This window comes from Cibotium barometz, chromosome 7 (genome assembly GCF_041138505.1).
Source record: "Cibotium barometz isolate CiBa-2024 chromosome 7, ASM4113850v1, whole genome shotgun sequence".
Lineage (NCBI taxonomy): Eukaryota > Viridiplantae > Streptophyta > Polypodiopsida > Cyatheales > Cibotiaceae > Cibotium > Cibotium barometz.
This window is the reverse complement of record NC_141052.1, coordinates 14,381,944-14,398,872: the sequence shown is the minus strand read 5'-3', so window position 1 is coordinate 14,398,872 and position 16,929 is coordinate 14,381,944. Positions and strand designations below refer to the sequence as shown.

General features: G+C 41.6%; 1 protein-coding gene across 1 annotated transcript; it reads right to left on the bottom strand.

Moving 5' to 3' along the window:
- Positions 1-1,249: 1,249 nt before the first annotated feature.
- LOC147636712 (putative pentatricopeptide repeat-containing protein At3g15130) lies at positions 1,250-7,655 on the bottom strand. Its single transcript, XM_086800195.1, has one exon. The coding sequence runs from the start codon at positions 7,411-7,413 to the stop codon at positions 3,394-3,396; it is 4,020 nt and encodes a 1,339-aa protein (XP_086656321.1). The 5' UTR covers positions 7,414-7,655; the 3' UTR covers positions 1,250-3,393.
- Positions 7,656-16,929: the final 9,274 nt, after the last annotated feature.

Here is a 16,929-nt window from a genome sequence, read left to right as displayed (position 1 = left end):
CATGTGTCTATGTATGCCAAGTTTGGTGCTTTGTTCAAAGAAAATGAAGTTCTTGAAGATTTCCCTTCGTGGATATATATGTAAAGCATGGTACCTCGATATACAAGTATGCCAATTTTGATGCTTTCTTCAAAATCGTCCATGATTGCCAAAATGGTATTCAAATTTAAGGCCTACTCTATGGTATCCAAACCTCTCTCGTCCAAAGGACGCGTTGGGGGACTAGTATCCAACAACAGGCCTTCTGTGGGTGGCTTGCCGGATGTCTTCTTGGAACTTGGCAGTGGTTACTTTGAGGCCTACTCTATGGTATCCAAACCTCTCTCGTCCAAAGGACGCGTTGGGGGACCAGTATCCAATAACAGGCCTTCTGTGGGTGGCTTGCCGGATGTCTTCTTGGAACTTGGCAGTGGTTACTTTGAGGGCTTTGACGAAGCCATCCTGTGCATAGGATCCCATGGGGAGATCTTGTTTTTCTCCGAAGAGATGACCTCCTTCAGTCTACCTTTCAGGTCGTTTCATCTCACAGAACAGATAATTTCAAGAGAGAGAGAACACAAGATAGGCAGCTTCCTATGGAAAGAAAACAGAATAGGGGCTCTTCATAAGGTGCCCAAATCAAAGATCTCCAAATCAAGCAAATTAGTACCAATGTTTTTGTCTTGAAAACAATAGCAAACTTTCCTTCTGGACTAGGGTTCAAAACAGAAACTCACTTGACTAGACTATACTCCACAAGAGAGAGGGACCTGGCTCAAAATAGAGTACCCTACCAGTGAGGAAATACGCAGCAAACAAAACTGAACAAAAGTGCCTGTACCAATGCTCCTCTCTACATACCCGCAAGAAACAGCCATCCTCTTTGAGAGAGAGAGAGAGAGAGAGAGAGATTATTGCTATGCTGCCTAGACACGATCTCTGAGAGACTTGCAATAGCTCAGACAATCAAAATAGAATATCAGTCTTTTTATAGAATATCAGTCTTTTTCCTGCTTGCATACTTTTGACGAAGCCACCAATGAGTGGTGGGGGGGAAACCTTAAATAAATTATTAATAAAGTTATTAACCTTAGTTCAACCTCCACTAATTAGTTGAATAATCATTAAATTCAAACAGTGCAACTTACTGACCGACTTACCTTGCAAGGCTATGCACTGGATGACAGAATCAATGAGGTTGAGGCCTACTTCATGTCTAAGTAAGATGATAGTGCTCCAGGCCACCCTGGCTCGTGTCATGCATGCCATCAGATCCAAACCAAAAACTTCAACATTAGCGCGTGAAAAGCACCAACAGGAGGTGATGTAACATGCCAGTGCTAATAAAAAATGGTTCACCACAAGGGTTCTGGAGGCTAAGTCTTGGGTGATGGAGCTCCAATAGAGTAGCTTTCCCTAATATTCTCCAAGACTGGAGCAAACATCTGTGCAGGAGTCACATTAACGCCTGCCTGCCAAGCTCGATCCCCCATTCTGTGTCTACATTACTGACCCAAAATCCAATATAGTTGTGCCAATGGATGAGTACACCTGTTGCAAGGCAAAAGTCCTGAAAAGCTGCTCTAAAGCATCGCAAATTTCTGAGAGAGACCTCCATGAATATGGCTGTGTTATCCGCGAGCTTGCAGTAGAGAAGTTTCTCATCGTTTCTAATGAGAAGACGAAGTCCAGTAATATGTGTCTGCAAACTGAAGAAATGACTCATCGCCTCCACTATGAAGAGACGCCTAAGATCCACTGCTCAGAGAAGCCCATATGTTGTAAAGTTCCCTACAAGAAAGTCCAGTCCACCCCGTCATAGGTCTTTCAACGTCAAGCAAGAGAATGGCCCTAGCTGGAAACAAGACACCATGTGCAATAACAAAGAGAAAAAATGAGGCAGAAACTGAAATGCAAACTGCATGTGATCCAAAAGCACCACACCAAATTATATGCCCAGGTAGGAGCCTGCTTACCTTGGCACACTGCCTGCAGGAGGGGCTGTCCTAGGTTCTCCTTGTGCATCTGGTCCTCCTGGGGCAGTCACCTACAATTGCCTGAAGATATGGAATTGATTTCAGTAACCAGTGCCCTTCATCCTGTGTCTATAAGGGGAGCCATCAGGTGCTTAGAAAAAAATATGATCATCAAGAATGTCAGGGCTCTTGCGTTAAGAATCGAACTCTTGGCACACCATCTCCCTCTGCAGTGACTGCTGCTGCAGCAGATCAAGGGGCAGTTGGAAGCTGGGGAATCTCAAGGACCTGCCCAAATGCCTCCCCAATAGTGTTTAGGAGCTTGAAGTACACTTTGGGAAGGCCATGAAACCGAATTGTGAGAATGACGCACGTCTAATCTTCAAGGACCGGATCAAAATGAAGCCAGTAGGGATACACAAACGCATCCCTACCTCTCCCAATGGAGAGAGTACTGAGCGAAAAAACAGATGTGGCAACCTCTTGGGCATCAAAGTCCAACCCAAAAAAAAACTACTACCAAGTAATCTGATGTCTCTGAGATAACATAGCTGAGATGGAAGCGCCACGAGGCATGCCTACTACTAAGCTCTATATTGCTCCATGTTTTGCAGGCGCTCAATCCTGTGGTCCATGTCACAAGGTCAGGTTGTAAAGGCATCTACTGCAACAATGAGAAGATTAGTTATGCAGTTCTGGGGCATAGCACTCTCATCAAGTTGGTGTTCTGTGCTCATAGCGTCCAAGGACTTCTTGCCCCTGTCTAGCAGGCCTGCATGATTACATGCAATGAGCACACAGAGCAACATAATTTCGTTTGATTGGATGCCTTCCTTTCTCATTCTTGCAGAGACCAAAAATGACTTCACTCTTTCCTTGGTGGGCATTTACTGTGATCAATCCATCTCTCATTCTTGCAGAGACCAAAAATGACTTCACTCTTTCCTTGGCGGGCGTATACTGTGATCGATCCATTCCATCTCATCAGTGAGTATTTCATTGTGAAGTTCGGCAAAACTGGCTAGCATTTCAAAAAATTACATTGTTAAGCTTAGAAAACACTGGCACTCTGGAATTTCGCTCCCCTGCACCACGGTGGTAGGAAATGACTCTCTTAACAGCTGCATTCTGATGTTGTGGCAGCTTCATTCAACTTGAGAGGAAGCTCTCCCCACAAATGCGGTTGCCCAGCCCAAAAGCAGTTGGCTGACAGCTATCACGATTTGATCCTTCAGAGTCATAGCTCTTGGAAGTCAAGGATCAAGATTATACCCTTGGAAGCCCTTAAGTGTCAAGGAACATTATCACAAATAATATTCCATGGCTTGTAATGTCTCGACCCAGTGATCTCTAAGCTGCACTAGCCACTACAAGAGGTTTGATCCTTCTGTAGATAGTCGTAGCCTGTAGTGTCTTAATGCTAACCAGCTAGACATTACTAGCTATAATTCATACAAGAACACTTTCCATCCTTGAAGACATGAGTGCGACCTGCGTCTCTACAAGCAATGGTGCGTTTTTCTGCTTTTGACAGGAGTGCCATGGCCACATGACAGTCATCACAAACCCATAGATTTTTTACAATTCTGATGGGCGCACACTCAGGAGCAGTGATTAAGCCTTGTGCATTGGCAAAATTTTTAGTATATACACACAATGTCTCTCCCTTGGCATCATCACCTGTATCCTGTAAAAATCGAGTAAAATTTGGCAAACATCCTCCTTCCAGTCCAATAGAAATGTGTTTTTGCTTGACATTTAATTCTTTGCTCTTACAAGGTTTTGTTTCACCTGACACAATCACATGTACAACCCCACCAACCTCGATCCAACTCTTTCCTGATTCTTGAGATACTCCCAACAAGTGCACTCTCATGGCCTCAATCTTCTTCACTTCATCCCACATGTGAGCATTTGCATAGATGTTGGACATTAAAACAAATGCTGCAATATTTCTTCCATCTAATCTCACCAAGCTTTCAAAGGCATGCCTACCAAGCTCTACATTGCCCCATTTTTGGCATGCACTCAACACTGTGGTCCATGTCACGTGGTTAGGTAGGAAAGGCATCTCCTGCAACAATACCACAACCTCGTTAAGTCGACCTGCACGACCAAGAAGATCAATCATGCAGTTATGGTGCATAATACTCCGGTTAAGTCGATACTCTGTGCTCATGGCCTCAAAGTATTTCTTGCCCCTGTCTACGAGACCGGCATGATTACATGCAATGAGCACACAGAGCAATGTAATTTCATTTGGGTGGATACCTTCCTCCCTCATTCTTGCCAAGAGATGAAAAATGACTTCACTCTCTCCTTGGCGAGCATATCCTGTGATCAATCCATTCCAAGTCACAAGCTGCCTTGTGGGCATTGCATCAAATGCCTGCTGAGCATCAACCATGCTCCCACATCTACCATACATGTCAACAACAGCATTTGCCAGAACAACTTCAATCAGCTCAATTCTACCTCCTGCATAAATTTGAGTGACAATTTTTTTACCAATTTTAAGAGCTGCTGTGCTTCCACATGCTTTCAAGTTGTTTGTTAGTGTCACTTTATTTGGTAGTAGACCCTGCTCTTGCATTTGTGCATAGAGTTCAAAAGCCTTCTCACTTCGCCCTTGTTCAGCATAGCCCAAAATTATGTTATTCCATGAGACCACATCTGGAGACACACCCTTCAGTTGCATGTGTTGAAAACAATCCAATGCTTCCTTTTCATGCCCGTGTTCAGCATACCCTCCAACAAGTGCAGTCCATGAAACAACATCTTGAATTTGCAACTCATCAAATACTTCTCTTGCTTCGACAAGCCAGCCACACTTGGCATACATGTCCACCAAAGTGTTGCCAACAAGAAAATCTTTCTCAAACCCTTCTATAGCTATCTCTGTGTGTATTTCTTGACCCCTATCTATGGCCCCTAAGCTGCCACAAGCTTTCAAGCAGCAAACAAATGTGCCGGTGTCTGGGAACAAGCCCTCTGATTTCATCTGCATTGAGCAATTCAGTGCTTCCTTACCAAAATCATGTTCGGCATACCCTGCAATCAGAGAAGTCCAAGACACTACATCTCGAACCGGCAGCTTGTCAAATGCATCCTGTGCATCTATTAGAAAACCACATTTGGCATACAAGTCTACTAAAGTGTTGCCAATAAAAGGATCTTTGTCGAGACCCTCTTTGGCAATCTGAATAACCAATTCTTGGCCCCTTTCCATGGCTTGCAAGGTGCCACAAGATTTCAAAGCGCACACAAAAGTGACAGCATTTGGAGACATGCCCTCCAGCTGCATCTGTTCAAAAGAGTTCAGTGCTTCCACACAAAACCCATGTTCTGCATACCCTGCTATCAGTGCATTCCATGCAGCAACATCTTGTGAAGTCAGCTTGTCAAACACTTCGTGTGCTTCTGCAAGAGAACCACACTTGACATACATATCCACCAATAAACTGCCAACAAAAGGTTCTTGTTCAAACCCATCCATGACAATACTAGCATGTATCTCTTGCCCTCTGTGTATGGCCGCTAAGCTGCCACAAGCTTTTAAGCTGCAAACAAATGTAACAGCATTCGGAAAAACACCCTCTGCTTGCATCTGTTTCAGAGAGTACAATGCTTCCTCACCTAGTCCCTCTTCAGCATACCCTGCAATCAGTGCAGTCCACACGACTACACCTCGAACAGGCAGCCTGGCAAGTGATTCTTGTGCTTCTGCAAGTGAGCCACACTTGGCATACATGTCCACCAAAGTGCTTCCAATAAAAGGATCCTTTTCAAATCCCTCTTTAACAATCTCAATGTGTAATTCTCTGCCTTTTTCTACAGCCCCTAAGCTGCCACAGGCCTTCAAACTACAGACAAGTGTGACATCATTTGGAGGCACACCCTCCAACTGCATCTGTCCCAAGCAATTCAGTGCTTCCTCACCAAGCCCATGATCAGCATAGCCTGCAATAAGTGCAGTCCATGCGACGACACCTCGAAATGGCAGCTTGTTGAACACTTCCTGTGCTTCTATGACAGAGCCAAATTTAGCATACATATCCACCAAACTGCTGCCAATAAAAGGGTCACTTTCAAACCCCTGTTTAGCACTCTCAGCATGTATCTCTTGGCCCTTGTTTATGGCCCCTATGCTGCCACAAGCTTTTATACACCCAGCAAGTGCCACGGCATCTGGAGGAACTCCTTCCAGCTTCATCTCCTCCAAGCAGTCCAATGCTTCTTTTCCAAGCCCCTGTTCAGCATACCCTATGATGAGAGGGTTCCACGAGATAGCATCTCGATCTCTCAGATTGTCAAACACTTCCCGTGCCTCCACAAGTAAGCCACATTTTGCATACATATCTACCAAAGTGCTCCCAACATTAAAAGCACCTTCATAGCCCTCTCTGGCAAGTTCAGCATGAATTCCTTGCCCCCTCCTCAAAGCTCCTGTGCTGCCAGCGGCTTTTAAACCACAAATGAATGTAACAGCACTCGGAGGCGTGCCATCAAGTTGCATTTGTTCTAAACGTTTCAGCGCTTCCTCACCATGCCCATGGTCGATATAGCCAGCAATTAATGTGTTCCATGAGACTTCATCTTGAACTGGCAGCTTGTTGAAAACTTGCTGAGCTTCTGCAAGTGATCCGCATTTGGCATACATATCCACCAAAATGTTTCCAACAAAAGAATCTGTTTCACATCCCTGTTTGGTGATCTCTGCATGTAATTCCCGACCTCTTCCCATGCCTTTCACCCTAGCACACGCCTTCAGCAAGGCGACAAAGGTAAACCTGCTAGGGTGTACAGAATCGCATTCCATTCTCTCAAACATGTCAAAGGCATGTTGTGATTCCCCCCATTCAATACACCCTTGTATGAGAGAAGTCCAAGAGTGCTCGTTCCGCATGGCCAACCTATTGAAAACCTGCTGGCCTTCTGACAAACCTCCACATTCCACAAACATCGGGACAAGGTAATTACCAAGCACTGTATGGGCCTCCAGGCCATTGTGGCAAGCATGGAAGTATGCCCGCTTGGCACGTGAGAGATCTTTCTTTTCTCTGCACTTCTTCAAGACACAAATGAGGTTATCCAAGGATGGCTGAGTTGTCTTCGTCTCCAAGGAGGCGAGTGCCTCATCAATGCTCATTGTCTCCCACATTCTATCCTCGGTGCTCTTCGCATGAGTGTCCTCTGGCACATGTGACTCCACTTGTACTCCAAAACTAAAGCCAGGATTACAATTTCTCCCATTTGGATCAACCATATCCACTGTCCTCCTCCAACTACTGAACTCTGGCAATGGTGCTGTGAGTGCAAGCTTAGAGCCAGGCTTGCATGTAGCCCCATGCTTGTCAACAAGGAGAGTGTTAGGATTTATCAATTCCTGAAATGACTTGTTTGCGTCAATTACTGTGACTCCAAGAGTATCATTAATCAGACAATTGACACAATCCATGTCGTACCATCCGTAGCGCCCAGAGCACAGCACAGAGTTAAATGATAGAATTAGGGTTTTGGGAGGTTCTCATGAGGAGTCTTGCACCACCGGTGAGAGAAGGCTACCGTCCTGGCGAACCATCGCTGCTCCTGCAGCTGCATCTCCTCCAAGAAGACTGCTCGCGGCATGTGCCGACGTGGCAGTACTTTTTGTTGGGTCCAAATTTGATGGGTGTTTTACCTGTCAAGGGCTGTCAAAAAAGGGGGGGGGGGGGGGGAAAAAACAACATGCAATGCCTTTGAATTAACTTTTCACTCTGAAATACATTAGTTTCAAATGCCTTTCAAATGACATGTCGTTTTTTACATGTCATTTTTTAAAAAGTGCTTTTCACTTTTTTTTGAGAGAGAGAAATATATATATAATACACAATTTGCATGATTTGCATGGGTGGACCGTGGCAGCTTGGCCCCTGGGCACTGGCCACGTTTTCTTGAAATCTTCCTCACTAATTAGAATTTGGTAATCCTGATTCCCACCGTCCATGTTTCAAATCACACTTATTTTTTTAATCTCCATTTTTTAACACCGCCCCGGTGCCCTGGCTTTGATTCTAATTTCTCCCAGTTTGCTGCGAGCCTGCGACATTTCTCTTTCTTTTTTTCCCCTCTTTTTTTTTTCACTCACCCACGAGTTGGACTCTGGAGGCTAGCCGAGAATGTGCCCGTGATGGCAGGAAGTTGGAAACTTGGACCGATTCGCCTACTTGAAGCCAGTGACCAAATAAGGGGACGTTTAAAGGTAAGCAAACTGCACTGCGTTTTCTCCATTGCTGCAAATAGCAGCCACACTTACAGCATCTAGCGCAGCTTACAAGTAACCAGCCACGTCCGCCGCCGCTTCTTCCTCTAATTCGAATCTAGCATACGTACTGATCCATAACCCCATTGCTCTGTCGCCCTCTGAATCGGCCGTTGTGCAGAGCTGCAGGTTTTATGTTACCGAATCTCTTGAGGCACTGGGCAGCACGAGTAAAGACTTCTAGGGTAACAACCTACATGTTCCCCTTGTAAATAATGCCCATTGATCTGCCTCACCCCTCTCGATAAACAGTTGAGCAGAATCCGAGTGCTGCCCACCTACAGAATCCGAGTGCTGCCCACCTGTGCCCATGGTTTCCATTCCGAATGCATCGACTCTTGGCTCTCCGTCGACCGCACCGCCTCCGCTTCATGTCCCATCTACAGAATACGCATCCACTTGACCGCTAAGGTACGCCATCAGCTTCCTTGCCATCAAAATTTTTTTGGGAAGAAATCGTCCTGGTTAACCCAAGCTCCCAATGCTTACCTCATTGCAATTTGCTTATACCTTCAGAATTGGATCTATTAATCCGCCTCTTATTTTAATCATCTGGTGTGACTGGTGAGACTGGTCCATTGATTAGCTTAAACACATACTGTGATAGGCCTACCGCTCTACCAGGCTGCCCCGCAGGCTGCTGGCTAGTTGTGCCAGCGATTGCAGGTGTACACTGTACTCCGTCCTCATTTTCGTGTAAGTCAGGAATCCAGTGTAAATCGTTCGATCGTTTGGCGGCTCTAATCATCAAAATTAATGGCTCAATCAGTGAAAACGGAATCGTTCTCTAGGATAGATTGTGGAACACTTGAGAAATTCAACACATAAATTCAACCATGAAAACACATACTTTGCAAATTTCAACAAAATCAAATAAATTAAACAAAAGCATAGCAAACATAATACTTAGCTCCAAGACAAACATGCTGGGTGCAATCTTCCCCCCCCTTGTGCGTGGCCTTCCCCACACAAGAGTATTTTTATTAGCTTTCAAGCAAAAATAGGCCATAGCCCCCAAAAATATACAAAGTGTGCTTTTAGAGAGCACGACACTCTTCCACAACAAAAACAGAGTGTCCCAAAAATTGGGGCTAGGGTAAAGCCTTTAGGCTTTAATAAATTCAACATTATAAATGTATTTTTCCCAATGTATCAAAATGGAAAAATCAACTACTAAGGTTACAAGCTATGCTTGTAAAGATAAATATGATGCGCATAAGAAACATTCTCCTCAATATTATTCATCAATCCTCGTAATCTTCATCACCTGAAAATATAAGCCCAATTAATAATTAAATTAATCCCACAAATATTAAACAGGCACAAACCATAACCAACTCATGACTACCAGGCGGCGTAAGTACTCCAGGAATCACCCTGCTAATACAAACCTAACTGAAATAATCATAAACGATCCCAAGCATACGTCATATACCGCACGTATTAATATTTATAGTGGTGTCACCCACGATATTAACCTAGCCGGCATGACGCAAGAGTAACCTAGGCGTCCCCAAATCACTCAAAAGGGGGAAAATAATATTCTTAAAGAGGACTTAAAATATATTCTCATGACATCCCTCTTGCTTGAGTTTGCAATTGCCCTCAATTGCTGGTTTGTTGGGTTTGAAAAGAACGAAGAATCTCAGGATAAGCTCGGAAAAATTTCTCGGGCATCCATTTTGCATCTTCTTGAGGATGGTTTTTGAATGTCAAAAGATATTTGATGTATTGGTTCCCAGTTCTTGTTGTTGTCGTCTCTTGATCAATAATAGCATCAGGAACTAAGACTTCTTCCTCTCCTTCAACAAGAGGTGGTTCCTCATAAATTGGGTGAGAAGGAAGTGTTCCTCGAAAGGGTTTCAAGAGATGAATATGGAAAGAGTTGTGGATATTCCAATTAGATGGCAACTCTAGTCTATAGACCACATCGTTAATCTTTTCAATAATTTTAAATGGTCCATAGTATCTAGGTGCAAGTTTAACTGCAGGAAATTTTTCCACTCTCTTCAATCGTCTCTTCTCAATTCTCAAAAGTACATAATCACCTTCTTGGGATGAAAAATCTTTACGCTTCCTATTTGCTTGAAATGTATGCTTCTCTTGAGCTCTTGCAATACAATCACGCACTTCAGATAAAATGCGATCAAAGTCTCGAGTATATTGGTCAGCAGCTTCAATCTTATGGGAGAGACTAGTAGCCGGAATAGGCAAAGCTCTACCATAGATAATCTCAAATGGTGCTCGACCAGTAGCAGAATGAGGAGTATTATTATAAGCAAATTGGAGTAGATGTATGTACTTATCCCGCGAACTAGGTTGCTAGGAAACATAGGCTCTAAGCATATCCAAGATAGTGCTATTGGTGATTTTGGTCTGTCCATTTCATGATGAAAAGCCGTAGAAAAATCTAACTTAGTGCCTAAGTTTGAGAAAAGAGCAATCCAAAAGTGACTACAAAATTTGGAATCTCTATCAGAAACTATCACTTTAAGTAGACCATGATGAACAAAGATTTGCTTGATAAATATGGTCGCAGCTTGCTGAGAAGTCAGTGTCTTTTTACATGGAATAAAATAGGCTTGCTTACTAAACTTGTCCACTATTGTCCAAATCATGTCATGATGACTGGAAGTAGTAGGAAAGCCTGTAATGAAGTCCATAGACACTTGTTCCCATGGTCGGTCTAGAATGGGTAAAGGCATAAGCAATCCCAAAGCTTTGTCTTTGTAGCTTTTAATTGCTTGACAAATGTTACACTCAGCTACAAATTTTGCTACATCATTTTTCAAATGAGGCCAAAAGAATTCTCGAGAAACTACTTGAAGTGTTGCGGAAACTCCTCTATGTCCCATGAATGGTGGTTGGTGCATCTCTTCCAAGACAAGTTGTCTATAGGGTTGAGTAATAATCTTTTCTCAAAGAAAAGATAGCCATCATTATGAGAATAATTTCCTTGAGGTGTCCAATTGTTTTCACACAATTTGATCCATATCTCAGAAAAATCTGGATCTACTTCATCAGTTTCTTTCATAAGTACAAATGGTTCACTTTCAATAGCGAAAATGTTGTTAATATGTAGTCTTCTACTTAAAGCATCGGCAACAACATTTTCTTTTCCAGGTTGGTATTGAATCATGGGTTGGAAACTTTGTATGAAAGATGTCCATTTGATGTGCCTATCTGAAATAAGGGGTTGCGAAAGCAAATGCCTAATGCTTTGTTGATCAGTCTCGATAAGAAATTCTGAACCCATTAGGTAATGCTTCCAAATCTTCAAGGCATGCACAACTGCTGCTAATTCCTTATCATATGTACTATAATTTGTTTCAGCAAGTTTTAGCTTTCGACTTTCATAGGAAATAGGATGGTTGTCTTGCATAAGCACAGCACCAAAACCTTTGCCACCACTAGCATCAGTTACTACCACAAAGAATGGTCTTTGAAAGTCAGGTAGTGTAAGAACTGGTGCATGAGTTAATGCATGAGTTAATGCATTAAGAACTGGTGCATGAGTTAATGCATCCTTGAGTGCTAGAAAAGATTTATCTTGACTTTCAGTCCAATGGAAAAATGTAGTTTTCTTGAGAAGTTCCGTCAAAGGATGTGCAATATAAGCAAAATTCTTGACAAACTTCCTATAGTAACTACATAGACCTAGAAAAGATCTAAGGTCATGAATGTCTCGAGGTGTAGACCAAGAGGCTATACACTCAATCTTCTTTGGATCCACACAGATTCCTTTAGCTGACACTATATGGCGTAAGTATTCAATCTCTTTTTGAAAGAAAGAACTCTTTTCAAGATTGACATACAATTCATTTTCTCTCAAAAGATTAAACACTTGCTCCAAGTGTTGCTCATACTTTTGACGATTCTCGCTAAAAACAAGAATATCATCAAAGAACACCACAATAAAGCTTTGAAACTTTAGGAAAATGCGATTCATCATACGACTGAATGTAGCTGGAGCATTGGTCAAACCAAATGGCATAACCAAAAACTCATAATGGCCAGTCTAGGTTCTAAATGCAGTCTTAAATGACTCAGTCATGTGTACTTGATGATAACCAGACTTTAAGTCAATCTTGCTATAGACCTTTGAACCTCTAAGCTTATCAAGTAAGTCATCTACCCTAGGGATAGTGTATCTGTTCTTTACAATGATTTTGTTCAATGCTCGGTAGTCAACACACATTCGGAAAGTTCCATTCTTCTTCTTAACAAGAAGGACTGGAGCTCTAAAGGGTGAACTACTAGGTCTAATAAGACCTTTGTCTAACAAATCCTCGATTTGTTTTTGGATTTCTTTTTGCTCTAAATTGTTAACTCTATAAGGAGCTTTACAAGGTGGAGAGTTTCCTGGCAATAAGTCAATACTATGGTCTTCAGGCCTTGACTTAGGTAATCTTAGAGGTAAATCTTTCATAAAACAATCCCTGAATTTGTTGGAGATATAAGGATCAAGTTTTGGACTTTTGGATGTGTTAAACTCAATGCTAAGCTGGTTAACCCAAACCATATAAGTCTTCTCCCTTTTCCTAAGAGCTCGCTTTGCTTGAGTATGACTCAATAAAGGGCTCGTCTCTCCTTTGACTAGACATTGGAGGAAAATATTTTCATTGTCCTTCCTTACAAAATGCTATGTGTATCATAGTCTATAATAGGGTTGTACATATGTCTCCAAGGCATACCCAATATTAGGTGCAACTAAGAAATCCCTTTTTTCTGTTAAGGAATTGATGCTTAAAGTTAAACCTTTCACCTCTTGGTGGATGCAATTATACTTGGTTCCAGTAAATGCAGCTTTTCCTCTATAATGTGTAGGTGAAGATTGAATTTTTAAAGCTCTAATTGCCTTTTCAGAAATAAAGTCATGAGTGCTACCATCGTCATGCAAAACAATAACTTCATGCTCATTAATTTTTCCTTTTATTTTGAGTAGCGAATGAGCTTGAGGTTTACATTCTGCTTCTGAATAGTCAGGATTAGAGTTACCCTCTTTGCTTGAGAGATTCATCTTCATTGTCGTCTCCTTCAAGCATATTGACTCGTGCCGCAGGTGTCTGATTCTTTGCACGATCTGGGCAATTTGGTGCTATATGTCCTTCTATATTCTTTGCACGATCTGGGCAATTTGGTGCTATATGTCATTAATTTTTCCTTTTATTTTGAGTAGCGAATGATCTTGAGGTTTACATTCTGCTTCTGAATAGTCAGGATCAGAGTTACCCTCTTGCTTGAGAGATTCATCTTCATTGTCGTCTCCTTCAAGCATATTGACTCGTGCTGCAGGTGTCTGATTCTTTGCACGATCTGGGCAATTTGGTGCTATATGTCCTTCTTTATGACATCGAAAACATTTGATTGGAGGACCTTTGGGCTTGCCACCATTGACTTTCTTGGAATTTGATTCGCCTTTGACCATCTCCTTGCCTTTGTCAAACCCTAGCTTATGAAAATTCCTTGAAGCATGAAAAGGTTTAGAAAAAGGTTTAGAGTGGTTACTCTCAAATGACTTGGCCTCTCTAGAAAAACCATTTTTGTGTTCCGAATTTGTTGCCAAAGATATAGCTATAGAAAGTGAATGAGGTTTAAACATATTCACATCGGCTCTAATTGTAGACTTAAGGCTCGAAATGAATTTTCTATTTTGGTCCTTCTCATTGACTTTCTCCACAACCTGTACCTGTAGTAATGTATTCCAAAACTTCTCCACATACTGAGACATACTTTCTTTTTCAAGTTGATGCAATGTATCCCATTGATGCCTAACTTTAGATTTAAATTGTGAAGGTAAGAAATGCTTTTTCACTAGCCTTTGAAACCTTTTCCATGAATCCGGTTTGTCGCGTCCTTGCTTGATGACGCTCCACCATAAAGCTGCGCTATCCACCATGTGATTAGCCGCACATTTGATCTTGTCCTTCTCAAAAAATTTCCCCCCCAAAAAGTAGTCATCCAATTGACTAAGCCATGCCAAAAGGACTCGAGCATCTTTCTTGCTGAAAAAGCTTTACAACTGATTTTAGAATCTTTCCGTGAATTTTGTGCTTGAAGTGTAGCATTGACAGCTCTTTGGATGGTGTCATGTTCGTCATCGTAAGATGGCAAAGAGTCACGCTTACGCCTTCGACTCGTGAGCTGTCGCTCCAATTCAATTCGCATCTCTCTCTCTTCTACAATTTGTTGTTGTAGAGATTGGAGTTGCTCTTGAATTGAAGGTGGAATAGGAAAATTTGCCATAGTGCTCATGCAAACAATGTAAATAAGTAAAATTGATATTGTTTGATGTATGTAAATAAAGCAAATGATTGTACTTATCTCAATTCTCCGGCAATTCGATTTGTGTTGAAACTGAACAAAGACTTTGGTTCAATGGTTGGGTGGAATTCCCTTTGTTTCGCACAAGTCCCGAGCAATTCCGAGTGATTTAGGAGACTTGTGCTAGTCGAAATGCTGAAGAAATAATTTTCTGCACCTTGAACACTGCTCAAACAATTCTGAAAACTTGGCCAAACCTCTGTAATAATTTCTGAGAATTTTTAAATTTTTTTGGCATTTATTTGGCCTTTTTAAGCCTCTTTGAGACGCCCTAAAAAAACAATTTTCTGCACCCAAAAATCTGAAAATTACAATTCTTTGGAATTTTCCTTGAAATAGGAAAATAGGTAGTGTGAAAGCTCCAAAAGTTGATGTGACAAGCATTGGGCTTGGGAAAAGTAGAATTGGATTAAGATGAGGATTTGGGTTAATTTGAGATTAAGTAAACTTAATTGAGATTTGTGTGGGCTTCTTCTTCTCACATTTTTCGCTGTGAGGCTGCGTTTTGGCGCATCATCGCTTGCTTGATTTTGATCAATTTACATAGCTTGTAGCTCACAAAACATGCAGACCGTCAATTATAGAATTTTTGCAACTTGAATCTTTGCAAAATCTGAGCAAACCACATGAGGTTTTTGGCTATGGGGAATCCATCTATACAGTCAGATCTGAAATTCATGAAGCTTTGAGAAAAACCACTTTTTGATAAAGAAGAATGGTTTTGGGAAGAGGTAAGTGGGTTTGAGAAGTAGAGCTAGTTTGAGAATTTGAATTTTTGGTTAAAGACCATAAACCCTTCTTTTGGTTAAAAGCCTGCAACTTTCTTGAGAGTTGTGTTGATGAAGAGCTTTCCCACCTTTCCACAAATCTCCTAGCCCAAGCTCTGATACCACTGAAAACGGAATCGTTCTCTAGGATAGATTGTGGAACACTTGAGAAATTCAACACATAAATTCAACCATGAAAACACATGCTTTGCAGGTTTCAACAAAATCGAATAAATTAAACAAAAGCATAGCAAACATAATACTTAGCTCCAAGACAAACATGCTGGGTGCAATCTTCCCCCCCCTTGTGCGTGGCCTTCCCCACACAAGAGTATTTTTATTAGCTTTCAAGCAAAAATAGGCCATAGCCCCCAAAAATATACAAAGTGTGCTTTTAGAGAGCACGGCACTCTTTCACAATAAAAATAGAGTGTCCCAAAATTTGGGGCTAGGGTAAAGCCTTTAGGCTTTAATAAATTCAACATTATAAATGTATTTTTCCCAATGTATCAAAATGGAAAAATCAACTACTAAGGTTACAAGCTATGCTTGTAAAGATAAATATGATGCGCATAAGAAACATTCTCCTCAACATTATTCATCAATCCTCGTAATCTTCACCACCTGAAAATATAAGCCCAATTAATAATTAAATTAATCCCACAAACATTAAACAGGCACAAACCATAACCAACTCATGACTACCAGGCGCGTAAGTACTCCCAGGAATCACCCTGCTAATACAAACCTAACTGAAATAATCATAGACGGCCCCAAGCATACATCATATACCGCACGTATTAATATTTATAGTGGTGTCACCCATGATATTAACCTAGCCGGCATTACGCAAGAGTAACCTAGGCGTCCCCAAATTACTCAAGAGGAAAAAATAATATTCTTAAAGAGGACTTAAAATATATTCTCATGACAATCAGGAAATCTAATCTTGATTAGTATCATTTTAATCATCTTTCTTACCATCGGTCGTGCATGGGCTGGTGCGTATGATCCAATGATTAGCACATCTTGTTAATCATCACTGTTGGAAGTTAAGTGGTGTTAGTTTCCTGATTCCTGAATCTTGGCCTTTGCAGGTTATCCTGATTCCTGAATCATTCGATCAAAGAGCACCATTGCTGCTTTCAAGTTGCAGCAGGAATCATTTGATCAAAGAGCACCATTGCTACTTGCAAGTTGCAGCATGTAAAAATCTCCAGCATTTACAGAACCGGTCTACTAAACTCATATAAGGGGTCCTCTCGTGAGTTGTTTTGGTGTATGCTCACCCTTTGGGTAGTCTGATGGGCACTTGGATGTAGACTTTGGCTGTCCATAGAACTATCCACAGCACTCCAAATAGCCTACACAACCCTCCAAATGATTTAAACATCCTCTTGTTTGTCCTCATCTTGGGCATATACCACAACATGACAAATGTTATAATATGTAGAGGTGGTTGGATTCTTATTTTGATTGTTTTAACATTTTGTTAAGCTATCTTCAGCTATTGGGTGTCTCCCTTTTGTGTCTTGTTTTTGTTGTTAGTCTATTATTCCCCTGTTATAGTAGTATAACTGCC